Source organism: Taudactylus pleione, unplaced genomic scaffold (genome assembly GCF_031769625.1).
Source record: "Taudactylus pleione unplaced genomic scaffold, aTauple2 ptg001807l, whole genome shotgun sequence".
Taxonomy (NCBI): domain Eukaryota; kingdom Metazoa; phylum Chordata; class Amphibia; order Anura; family Myobatrachidae; genus Taudactylus; species Taudactylus pleione.
In genome coordinates this window covers 373,421-386,249 of record NW_028286204.1, presented here as the reverse complement: position 1 = coordinate 386,249, position 12,829 = coordinate 373,421, and the positions used below count along the sequence as shown (strand labels likewise).

Here is a 12,829-nt window from a genome sequence, read left to right as displayed (position 1 = left end):
TGGTATCTCAGTCTTGTGTAGTCACTGCGTGTGATGAGGTTAGTAATTCCTGAGTAAGGTCAGAGCCTGTGTAACTCTGTGTGAGGATGTGATGGTGCTCCATGTTACTGATGGTGTCTCAGTCTTGTGTAATCACTGCGTGTGATGAGGTTAGTAATTCCTGAGTAAGGTCAGAGCCTGTGTAAGTATGTGTGATGCTGTGATGGTACTCCATGTTACTGATTGTATATCAGTCAGAGCCTGTGTAAGTGTGTGTGAGGATGTGATGGTACTCCATGTTACTGGTGGTTTCTCAGTCTTGTGTAGACACTGTGTGTGATGAGGTTAGTAATTCCTGAGTAAGGTCAGAGCCTGTGTAAGTGTGTGTGAGGCTGTGATGGTACTCCATGTTACTGATGGTATCTCAGTCTTGTGTAATCACTGTGTGTGATGAGGTTAGTAATTCCTGAGTAAGGTCAGAGCCTGTGTAAGTGTGTGAGAGGATGTGATGGTACTCCATGTTACTGATGATATCTCAGTCTTGTGTAACCACTGCATGTGATGAGGTTAGTAATTCCTGAGTAAGGTCAGAGCCTGTGTAAGTGTGTGTGAGGCTGTGATGGTACTCCATGTTACTGATGGTATCTCAGTCTTGTGTAATCACTGTGTGTGATGTGGTTAGTAATTCCTGAGTAAGGTCAGAGCCTGTGTAAGTGTGTGAGGATGTGATTGTACTCCATGTAATGATGGTTTCTCAGTCTTGTGTAATCACTGTGTGTGATGAGCTTAGTAATTCCTGAGTAAGGTCAGAGCCTGTGTAAGTGTGTGTGAGGATGTGATGGTACTCCATATTACTGATGGTATCTCAGTCTTGTGTAGTCACTGTGTGTGATGAGGTTAGTAATTCCTGAGTAAGGTCAGAGCCTGTGTAAGTGTGTGTGAGGATGTGATTGTACTCCATGTAATGATGGTTTCTCAGTCTTGTGTAATCACTGTGTGTGATGAGGTTAGTAATTCCTGAGTAAGGTCAGAGCCTGTGTAAGTGTGTGTGAGGATGTGATTGTACTCCATGTAATGATGGTTTCTCAGTCTTGTGTAATCACTGCGTGTGATGAGGTTAGTAATTCCTGAGTAAGGTCAGAGCCTGTGTAAGTGTGTGTGAGGATGTGATGGTACTCCATGTTACTGATGGTCTCTCAGTCTTGTGTAGTCACTGCGTGTGATGAGGTTAGTAATTCCTGAGTAAGGTCAGAGCCTGTGTAAGTGTGTGTGAGGATGTGATGGTACTCCATGTTACTGATGGTATCTCAGTCTTGTGTAATCACTGTGTGTGATGTGGTTAGTAATTCCTGAGTAAGGTCAGAGCCTGTGTAAGTGTGTGAGGATGTGATTGTACTCCATGTAATGATGGTTTCTCAGTCTTGTGTAATCACTGCGTGTGATGAGGTTAGTAATTCCTGAGTAAGGTCAGAGCCTGTGTAAGTGTGTGTGAGGCTGTGATGGTACTCCATATTACTGATGGTATCTCAGTCTTGTGTAGTCACTGTGTGTGATGAGGTTAGTAATTCCTGAGTAAGGTCAGAGCCTGTGTAAGTGTGTGTGAGGATGTGATTGTACTCCATGTAATGATGGTTTCTCAGTCTTGTGTAATCACTGTGTGTGATGAGGTAACTAATTCCTGAGTAAGGTCAGAGCCTGTGTAAGTGTGTGTGAGGATGTGATGGTACTCCATGTTACTGATGGTATCTCAGTCTTGTGTAGTCACTGCGTGTGATGAGGTTAGTAATTCCTGAGTAAGGTCAGAGCCTGTGTAACTCTGTGTGAGGATGTGATGGTGCTCCATGTTACTGATGGTGTCTCAGTCTTGTGTAATCACTGCGTGTGATGAGGTTAGTAATTCCTGAGTAAGGTCAGAGCCTGTGTAAGTGTGTGTGCTGCTGTGATGGTACTCCATGTTACTGACTGTATCTCAGTCAGAGCCTGTGTAAGTGTGTGTGAGGATGTGATGATACTCCATGTTACTGATGGGTTCTCAGTCTTGTGTAGTCACTGTGTGTGATGAGGTTAGTAATTCCTGAGTAAGGTCAGAGCCTGTGTAAGTGTGTGTGAGGCTGTGGTGGTACTCCATGTTACTGATGGTATCTCAGTCTTGTGTAATCACAGTGTGTGATGAGGTTAGTAATTCCTGAGTAAGGTCAGAGCCTGTGTAAGTGTGTGTGAGGCTGTGATGGTACTCCATGTTACTGATGGTCTCTCAGTCTTATGTAGTCACTGTGTGTGATGAGGTTAGTAATTCCTGAGTAAGGTCAGAGCCTGTGTAAGTGTGTGAGAGGATGTGATGGTACTCCTTGTTACTGATGGTATCTCAGTCTTGTGTAGTCACTGTGTGTGTTGTGGTTAGTAATTCCTGAGTAAGGTCAGAGCCTGTGTAAGTGTGTGTGAGGATGTGATGGTACTCCATGGTTTCTCAGTCTTGTGTAATCAATGTGTGTGATGAGGTAACTAATTCCTGAGTAAGGTCAGAGCCTGTGTAAGTGTGTGTGAGGATGTGATGGTACTCCATGTTACTGATGGTATCTCAGTCTTGTGTAGTCACTGCGTGTGATGAGGTTAGTAATTCCTGAGTAAGGTCAGAGCCTGTGTAACTCTGTGTGAGGATGTGATGGTGCTCCATGTTACTGATGGTGTCTCAGTCTTGTGTAATCACTGCGTGTGATGAGGTTAGTAATTCCTGAGTAAGGTCAGAGCCTGTGTAAGTATGTGTGATGCTGTGATGGTACTCCATGTTACTGATTGTATATCAGTCAGAGCCTGTGTAAGTGTGTGTGAGGATGTGATGGTACTCCATGTTACTGATGGTTTCTCAGTCTTGTGTAGACACTGTGTGTGATGAGGTTAGTAATTCCTGAGTAAGGTCAGAGCCTGTGTAAGTGTGTGAGAGGATGTGATGGTACTCCATGTTACTGATGATATCTCAGTCTTGTGTAACCACTGCATGTGATGAGGTTAGTAATTCCTGAGTAAGGTCAGAGCCTGTGTAAGTGTGTGTGAGGATGTGATGGTACTCCATGTTACTGATGGTATCTCAGTCTTGTGTAGTCATTGTGTGTGATGTGGTTAGTAATTCCTGAGTAAGGTCAGAGCCTGTGTAAGTGTGTGAGGATGTGATTGTACTCCATGTAATGATGGTTTCTCAGTCTTGTGTAATCACTGCGTGTGATGAGGTTAGTAATTCCTGAATAAGGTCAGAGCCTGTGTAAGTGTGTGTGAGGATGTGATGGTACTCCATGTAATGATGGTTTCTCAGTCTTGTGTAATCACTGCGTGTGATGAGGTTAGTAATTCCTGAGTAAGGTCAGAGCCTGTGTAAGTGTGTGTGAGGCTGTGATGGTACTCCATATTACTGATGGTATCTCAGTCTTGTGTAGTCACTGTGTGTGATGAGGTTAGTAATTCCTGAGTAAGGTCAGAGCCTGTGTAAGTGTGTGTGAGGATGTGATTGTACTCCATGTAATGATGGTTTCTCAGTCTTGTGTAATCACTGCGTGTGATGAGGTTAGTAATTCCTGAGTAAGGTCAGAGCCTGTGTAAGTGTGTGTGAGGCTGTGATGGTACTCCATGTTACTGATGGTTTCTCAGTCTTGTGTAGTCACTGTGTGTGATGAGGTTAGTAATTCCTGAGTAAGGTCAGAGCCTGTGTAAGTGTGTGTGAGGATGTGATTGTACTCCATGTAATGATGGTTTCTCAGTCTTGTGTAATCACTGTGTGTGATGAGGTTAGTAATTCCTGAGTAAGGTCAGAGCCTGTGTAAGTGTGTGAGGATGTGATTGTACTCCATGTAATGATGGTTTCTCAGTCTTGTGTAATCACTGTGTGTGATGAGGTTAGTAATTCCTGAGTAAGGTCAGAGCCTGTGTAAGTGTGTGAGGATGTGATTGTACTCCATGTAATGATGGTTTCTCAGTCTTGTGTAATCACTGTGTGTGATGAGCTTAGTAATTCCTGAGTAAGGTCAGAGCCTGTGTAAGTGTGTGTGAGGATGTGATGGTACTCCATGTTACTGATGGTCTCTCAGTCTTGTGTAGTCACTGCGTGTGATGAGGTTAGTAATTCCTGAGTAAGGTCAGAGCCTGTGTAAGTGTGTGTGAGGATGTGATGGTACTCCATGTTACTGATGGTATCTCAGTCTTGTGTAATCACTGTGTGTGATGTGGTTAGTAATTCCTGAGTAAGGTCAGAGCCTGTGTAAGTGTGTGAGGATGTGATTGTACTCCATGTAATGATGGTTTCTCAGTCTTGTGTAATCACTGCGTGTGATGAGGTTAGTAATTCCTGAGTAAGGTCAGAGCCTGTGTAAGTGTGTGTGAGGCTGTGATGGTACTCCATATTACTGATGGTATCTCAGTCTTGTGTAGTCACTGTGTGTGATGAGGTTAGTAATTCCTGAGTAAGGTCAGAGCCTGTGTAAGTGTGTGTGAGGATGTGATTGTACTCCATGTAATGATGGTTTCTCAGTCTTGTGTAATCACTGTGTGTGATGAGGTTAGTAATTCCTGAGTAAGGTCAGAGCCTGTGTAAGTGTGTGTGAGGATGTGATTGTACTCCATGTAATGATGGTTTCTCAGTCTTGTGTAATCACTGCGTGTGATGAGGTTAGTAATTCCTGAGTAAGGTCAGAGCCTGTGTAAGTGTGTGTGAGGATGTGATTGTACTCCATGTAATGATGGTTTCTCAGTCTTGTGTAATCACTGTGTGTGATGAGGTTAGTAATTCCTGAGTAAGGTCAGAGCCTGTGTAAGTGTGTGAGGATGTGATTGTACTCCATGTAATGATGGTTTCTCAGTCTTGTGTAATCACTGCGTGTGATGAGGTTAGTAATTCCTGAGTAAGGTCAGAGCCTGTGTAAGTGTGTGTGAGGATGTGATGGTACTCCATGTTACTGATGGTATCTCAGTCTTGTGTAATCACTGTGTGTGATGAGGTTAGTAATTCCTGAGTAAGGTCAGAGCCTGTGTAAGTGTGTGTGAGGCTGTGATGGTACTCCATGTTACTGATGGTATCTCAGTCTTGTGTAATGTGTGTGATGAGGTTAGGAATTTCTGAGTAAGGTCAGAGCCTGTGTAAGTGTGTGTGAGGCTGTGATGGTACTCCATGTTACAGATGGTGTCTCAGTCTCTGTATAATCACTGTGTGTGATGAGGTTAGTAATTCCTGAGTAAGGTCAGAGCCTGTGTAAGTGTGTGTGAGGCTATGATGGTACTCCATGTTACTGATGGTTTCTCAGTCTTGTGTAATCACTGTGTGTGATGAGGTTAGTAATTCCTGAGTAAGGTCAGAGCCTGTGTAAGTGTGTGTGCTGCTGTGATGGTACTCCATGTTACTGACTGTATCTCAGTCAGAGCCTGTGTAAGTGTGTGTGAGGATGTGATGATACTCCATGTTACTGATGGGTTCTCAGTCTTGTGTAGTCACTGTGTGTGATGAGGTTAGTAATTCCTGAGTAAGGTCAGAGCCTGTGTAAGTGTGTGTGAGGCTGTGGTGGTACTCCATGTTAATGATGGTATCTCAGTCTTGTGTAATCACAGTGTGTGATGAGGTTAGTAATTCCTGAGTAAGGTCAGAGCCTGTGTAAGTGTGTGTGAGACTGTGATGGTACTCCATGTTACTGATGGTCTCTCAGTCTTATGTAGTCACTGTGTGTGATGAGGTTAGTAATTCCTGAGTAAGGTCAGAGCCTGTGTAAGTGTGTGAGAGGATGTGATGGTACTCCTTGTTACTGATGGTATCTCAGTCTTGTGTAGTCACTGTGTGTGTTGTGGTTAGTAATTCCTGAGTAAGGTCAGAGCCTGTGTAAGTGTGTGTGAGGATGTGATGGTACTCCATGGTTTCTCAGTCTTGTGTAATCAATGTGTGTGATGAGGTAACTAATTCCTGAGTAAGGTCAGAGCCTGTGTAAGTGTGTGTGAGGATGTGATGGTACTCCATGTTACTGATGGTATCTCAGTCTTGTGTAGTCACTGCGTGTGATGAGGTTAGTAATTCCTGAGTAAGGTCAGAGCCTGTGTAACTCTGTGTGAGGATGTGATGGTGCTCCATGTTACTGATGGTGTCTCAGTCTTGTGTAATCACTGCGTGTGATGAGGTTAGTAATTCCTGAGTAAGGTCAGAGCCTGTGTAAGTATGTGTGATGCTGTGATGGTACTCCATGTTACTGATTGTATATCAGTCAGAGCCTGTGTAAGTGTGTGTGAGGATGTGATGGTACTCCATGTTACTGATGGTTTCTCAGTCTTGTGTAGACACTGTGTGTGATGAGGTTAGTAATTCCTGAGTAAGGTCAGAGCCTGTGTAAGTGTGTGAGAGGATGTGATGGTACTCCATGTTACTGATGATATCTCAGTCTTGTGTAACCACTGCATGTGATGAGGTTAGTAATTCCTGAGTAAGGTCAGAGCCTGTGTAAGTGTGTGTGAGGATGTGATGGTACTCCATGTTACTGATGGTATCTCAGTCTTGTGTAGTCATTGTGTGTGATGTGGTTAGTAATTCCTGAGTAAGGTCAGAGCCTGTGTAAGTGTGTGAGGATGTGATTGTACTCCATGTAATGATGGTTTCTCAGTCTTGTGTAATCACTGCGTGTGATGAGGTTAGTAATTCCTGAATAAGGTCAGAGCCTGTGTAAGTGTGTGTGAGGATGTGATGGTACTCCATGTAATGATGGTTTCTCAGTCTTGTGTAATCACTGCGTGTGATGAGGTTAGTAATTCCTGAGTAAGGTCAGAGCCTGTGTAAGTGTGTGTGAGGCTGTGATGGTACTCCATATTACTGATGGTATCTCAGTCTTGTGTAGTCACTGTGTGTGATGAGGTTAGTAATTCCTGAGTAAGGTCAGAGCCTGTGTAAGTGTGTGTGAGGATGTGATTGTACTCCATGTAATGATGGTTTCTCAGTCTTGTGTAATCACTGCGTGTGATGAGGTTAGTAATTCCTGAGTAAGGTCAGAGCCTGTGTAAGTGTGTGTGAGGCTGTGATGGTACTCCATGTTACTGATGGTTTCTCAGTCTTGTGTAGTCACTGTGTGTGATGAGGTTAGTAATTCCTGAGTAAGGTCAGAGCCTGTGTAAGTGTGTGTGAGGATGTGATTGTACTCCATGTAATGATGGTTTCTCAGTCTTGTGTAATCACTGTGTGTGATGAGGTTAGTAATTCCTGAGTAAGGTCAGAGCCTGTGTAAGTGTGTGAGGATGTGATTGTACTCCATGTAATGATGGTTTCTCAGTCTTGTGTAATCACTGTGTGTGATGAGGTTAGTAATTCCTGAGTAAGGTCAGAGCCTGTGTAAGTGTGTGAGGATGTGATTGTACTCCATGTAATGATGGTTTCTCAGTCTTGTGTAATCACTGCGTGTGATGAGGTTAGTAATTCCTGAGTAAGGTCAGAGCCTGTGTAAGTGTGTGTGAGGATGTGATGGTACTCCATGTTACTGATGGTATCTCAGTCTTGTGTAATCACTGCGTGTGATGAGGTTAGTAATTCCTGAGTAAGATCAGAGCCTGTGTAAGTGTGTGTGAGGCTGTGATGGTACTCCATGTAATGATGGTTTCTCAGTCTTGTGTAATCACTACATGTGATGAGCTTAGTAATTCCTGAGTAAGGTCAGAGCCTGTGTAAGTGTGTGTGAGAGGCTGTGATGGTACTCCATGTTACTGATGGTATCTCAGTCTTGTGTAATCACTGCGTGTGATGAGGTTAGTAATTCCTGAGTAAGGTCAGAGCCTGTGTAAGTGTGTGTGAGGATGTGATTGTACTCCATGTAATGATGGTTTCTCAGTCTTGTGTAGACACTGTGTGTGATGAGGTTAGTAATTCCTGAGTAAGGTCAGAGCCTGTGTAAGTGTGTGTGAGGCTGTGATGGTACTCCATGTTACTGATGGTTTCTCAGTCTTGTGTAGTCACTGTGTGTGATGAGCTTAGTAATTCCTGAGTAAGGTCAGAGCCTGTGTAAGTGTGTGTGAGGCTGTGGTGGTACTCCATGTTACTGATGGTATCTCAGTCTTGTGTAATCACAGTGTGTGATGAGGTTAGTAATTCCTGAGTAAGGTCAGAGCCTGTGTAAGTGTGTGTGAGGCTGTGATGGTACTCCATGTTACTGATGGTCTCTCAGTCTTATGTAGTCACTGTGTGTGATGAGGTTAGTAATTCCTGAGTAAGGTCAGAGCCTGTGTAAGTGTGTGAGAGGATGTGATGGTACTCCTTGTTACTGATGGTATCTCAGTCTTGTGTAGTCACTGTGTGTGTTGTGGTTAGTAATTCCTGAGTAAGGTCAGAGCCTGTGTAAGTGTGTGTGAGGATGTGATGGTACTCCATGGTTTCTCAGTCTTGTGTAATCAATGTGTGTGATGAGGTAACTAATTCCTGAGTAAGGTCAGAGCCTGTGTAAGTGTGTGTGAGGATGTGATGGTACTCCATGTTACTGATGGTATCTCAGTCTTGTGTAGTCACTGCGTGTGATGAGGTTAGTAATTCCTGAGTAAGGTCAGAGCCTGTGTAACTCTGTGTGAGGATGTGATGGTGCTCCATGTTACTGATGGTGTCTCAGTCTTGTGTAATCACTGCGTGTGATGAGGTTAGTAATTCCTGAGTAAGGTCAGAGCCTGTGTAAGTATGTGTGATGCTGTGATGGTACTCCATGTTACTGATTGTATATCAGTCAGAGCCTGTGTAAGTGTGTGTGAGGATGTGATGGTACTCCATGTTACTGATGGTTTCTCAGTCTTGTGTAGACACTGTGTGTGATGAGGTTAGTAATTCCTGAGTAAGGTCAGAGCCTGTGTAAGTGTGTGAGAGGATGTGATGGTACTCCATGTTACTGATGATATCTCAGTCTTGTGTAACCACTGCATGTGATGAGGTTAGTAATTCCTGAGTAAGGTCAGAGCCTGTGTAAGTGTGTGTGAGGATGTGATGGTACTCCATGTTACTGATGGTATCTCAGTCTTGTGTAGTCATTGTGTGTGATGTGGTTAGTAATTCCTGAGTAAGGTCAGAGCCTGTGTAAGTGTGTGAGGATGTGATTGTACTCCATGTAATGATGGTTTCTCAGTCTTGTGTAATCACTGCGTGTGATGAGGTTAGTAATTCCTGAATAAGGTCAGAGCCTGTGTAAGTGTGTGTGAGGATGTGATGGTACTCCATGTAATGATGGTTTCTCAGTCTTGTGTAATCACTGCGTGTGATGAGGTTAGTAATTCCTGAGTAAGGTCAGAGCCTGTGTAAGTGTGTGTGAGGCTGTGATGGTACTCCATATTACTGATGGTATCTCAGTCTTGTGTAGTCACTGTGTGTGATGAGGTTAGTAATTCCTGAGTAAGGTCAGAGCCTGTGTAAGTGTGTGTGAGGATGTGATTGTACTCCATGTAATGATGGTTTCTCAGTCTTGTGTAATCACTGCGTGTGATGAGGTTAGTAATTCCTGAGTAAGGTCAGAGCCTGTGTAAGTGTGTGTGAGGCTGTGATGGTACTCCATGTTACTGATGGTTTCTCAGTCTTGTGTAGTCACTGTGTGTGATGAGGTTAGTAATTCCTGAGTAAGGTCAGAGCCTGTGTAAGTGTGTGTGAGGATGTGATTGTACTCCATGTAATGATGGTTTCTCAGTCTTGTGTAATCACTGTGTGTGATGAGGTTAGTAATTCCTGAGTAAGGTCAGAGCCTGTGTAAGTGTGTGAGGATGTGATTGTACTCCATGTAATGATGGTTTCTCAGTCTTGTGTAATCACTGTGTGTGATGAGGTTAGTAATTCCTGAGTAAGGTCAGAGCCTGTGTAAGTGTGTGAGGATGTGATTGTACTCCATGTAATGATGGTTTCTCAGTCTTGTGTAATCACTGCGTGTGATGAGGTTAGTAATTCCTGAGTAAGGTCAGAGCCTGTGTAAGTGTGTGTGAGGATGTGATGGTACTCCATGTTACTGATGGTATCTCAGTCTTGTGTAATCACTGCGTGTGATGAGGTTAGTAATTCCTGAGTAAGATCAGAGCCTGTGTAAGTGTGTGTGAGGCTGTGATGGTACTCCATGTAATGATGGTTTCTCAGTCTTGTGTAATCACTACATGTGATGAGCTTAGTAATTCCTGAGTAAGGTCAGAGCCTGTGTAAGTGTGTGTGAGAGGCTGTGATGGTACTCCATGTTACTGATGGTATCTCAGTCTTGTGTAATCACTGCGTCTGATGAGGTTAGTAATTCCTGAGTAAGGTCAGAGCCTGTGTAAGTGTGTGTGAGGATGTGATGGTACTCCATGTTACTGATGGTTTCTCAGTCTTGTGTAATCACTGTGTATGATGAGGTTAGCAATTCCTGAGTAAGGTCAGAGCCTGTGTAAGTGTGTGTGAGGCTGTGATGGTACTCCATGTTACTGATGGTGTCTCAGTCTCTTGTGTAATCACTGTGTGTGATGAGGTTAGTAATTCTTGAGTAAGGTCAGAGCCTGTGTAAGTGTGTGTGAGGCTGTGATGGTACTCCATATTACTGATGGTATCTCAGTCTTGTGTAATCACTGCGTGTGATGAGGTTAGTAATTCCTGAGTAAGGTCAGAGCCTGTGTAAGTGTGTGTGAGGCTGTGATGGTACTCCATGTTACTGATGGTATCTCAGTCTTGTGTAATCACTGTGTGTGATGAGGTTAGTAATTCCTGAGTAAGGTCAGAGCCTGTGTAAGTGTGTGTGAGGCTGTGATGGGACTCGGTGCTACTGATGGTTTCTCAGTCCTGCTAAACATTGCGGATGTGTGTAAGGTATAGTGGGCGTCCTTATGTTGTGCTATGACGGCATAGCGATCGCAATGAATTAGCATACTATCGCAGTGAAATTATCGTGTGTAATCGCTATTGCAATCGCAGTTGCGATCGGTAGTGAATCAGGCCCAATGAGCAATATTTTAGGAAAAACTGTTTCAATTCATTCCGTTTGTGATCCATAAACATTACATCCTATTATTTATGCGTTCGATTATATTTGCCTGTCTATGCGGCGTCACAGGTACGTTATGGTATTCTGTGTCTACATCGCACAACGTAATGTGACTTACTCCATTTCAGATGAGAAAACAGGCCTCTGCCGATCTGCATGTTCTGAAAGCTGAATTAGCCCACAAGAAGGCGACCTTGGTTTTAGCCAGCCCCCCGCTGTACGCAACGTGACCGCGCCTCCATAAGGACACGCCGACCGTGCTATATTGCCATTATACGGCTTTCTATAAGGACTTGTATTTTGTTTTATAAAATTGTCTATTATAACCTTGTCATTTAGGATACAGGGAAATAAAAGCAGCTGATTTTTCTTTAACATGATTAACAATAGATCATAACACAAAGATGGGGGCAGCTCCTGCAGTGATATGATAAAGCCCGAGGGATATAGACTTCTGCAGGTTTGGGAATTCCAGTCATCAATGCAGAAAGTGACTTATCACCATGTACCACAAGATGGCGCTCTCGTGACTGATAGGTATTTGGTGCCAGTGGCCTGGTGGTTACACAAGTGGAAAGTGGGTAAGACAGGTCGTTGGGTTATAAAGAGACTCATTGGGGCAATTCAAATGTTTTTAGGTCGTGATAATTAATGAGCGCCCAGTTTGCTATTCAATTGTTCTGGGCGCTCATTTATTATCGCCCTCTTCGCCGCCTATGAGACGAGGTTTAGCCATGTAAAACGGCTAAACCTGTCTAAAATTCTGGTTAGGACGCGCTAACTGCGGTTAGCGTGCCCTAACCAGGGGCTGTCTCACACATTTCTGCTCACACCCTCCTGAGTGCGTGCAGAAATGCCGGCGCCGGCGGCTATCGCGCCCTGACAGAGCAACAATTGAATTGCTCCGTCAGGCGTCTTAAAAAAAAAAGAGCTGCCAGCAGAACATAAGAATCGCCCCCTTTAAAATGATGGAACTGTTAACAAGTGACAAACACTGGGGGGTATTTATCAAAGCTGGGAGAGAGATTAAACTGTAAAAAATAAAATTACCAACCAATCAGCTCCTAACTATCTCTCCCAGCTTTGATAAATACCCCCGTATTAAACTGTATAAATTAGTGTATAGAGGCCCTGACACATGTGGGAAAAGAACCTTACATGTTACATAGCGCCTTATACAGTATATATGGATGTAAGATTCTTCTGTCCAGTTTTCACTCACAAGAAAGGATACGCAGCATGGCATACTGTATATAACGTACAGGAAAGGATACGCGGCACGGCATACTGTATATAACGTACAGGAAAGGATACGCGGCATGGCATACTGTATATAACGTACAGGAAAGGATACGCGGCACGGCATACTGTATATAACGTACAGGAAAGGATACGCGGCATGGCATACTGTATATAACGTACAGGAAAGGATACGCGGCATGGCATACTGTATATAACGTACAGGAAAGGATACGCGGCATGGCATACTGTATATAACGTACAGGAAAGGATACGCGGCATGGCATACTGTAAATAACGTACAGGAAAGGATACGCGGCATGGCATACTGTATATAACGTACAGGAAAGGATACGCGGCATGGCATACTGTAAATAACGTACAGGAAAGGATACGCGGCATGGCATACTGTATATAACGTACAGGAAAGGATACGCGGCATGGCATACTGTATATAACGTACAGGAAAGGATACGCGGCATGGCATACTGTATATAACGTACAGGAAAGGATACGCGGCATGGCATACTGTATATAACGTACAGGAAAGGATACGCGGCACGGCACACTGTATATAACGTACAGGATAGGATACGCGGCACGGCACACTGTATGTAACGTACAGGAAAGGATACGCGGCACGG

At 43.8% G+C, this 12,829-nt stretch overlaps 1 protein-coding gene across 1 annotated transcript in view; it reads left to right on the top strand.

The window, feature by feature from the left end:
* SPATA1 (spermatogenesis associated 1) overlaps positions 1–11,321 on the top strand; it is a 119,596-nt gene extending 108,275 nt beyond the window's left edge. Inside the window, exon 12 of the mRNA XM_088465036.1 lies at positions 11,075–11,321. Within this exon, the coding sequence (XP_088321162.1) occupies positions 11,075–11,176 (102 nt within the window). The 3' untranslated portion in view covers positions 11,177–11,321. The remainder of the gene's footprint in view (positions 1–11,074) is intronic.
* The last annotated feature ends 1,508 nt before the right edge of the window (positions 11,322–12,829 follow it).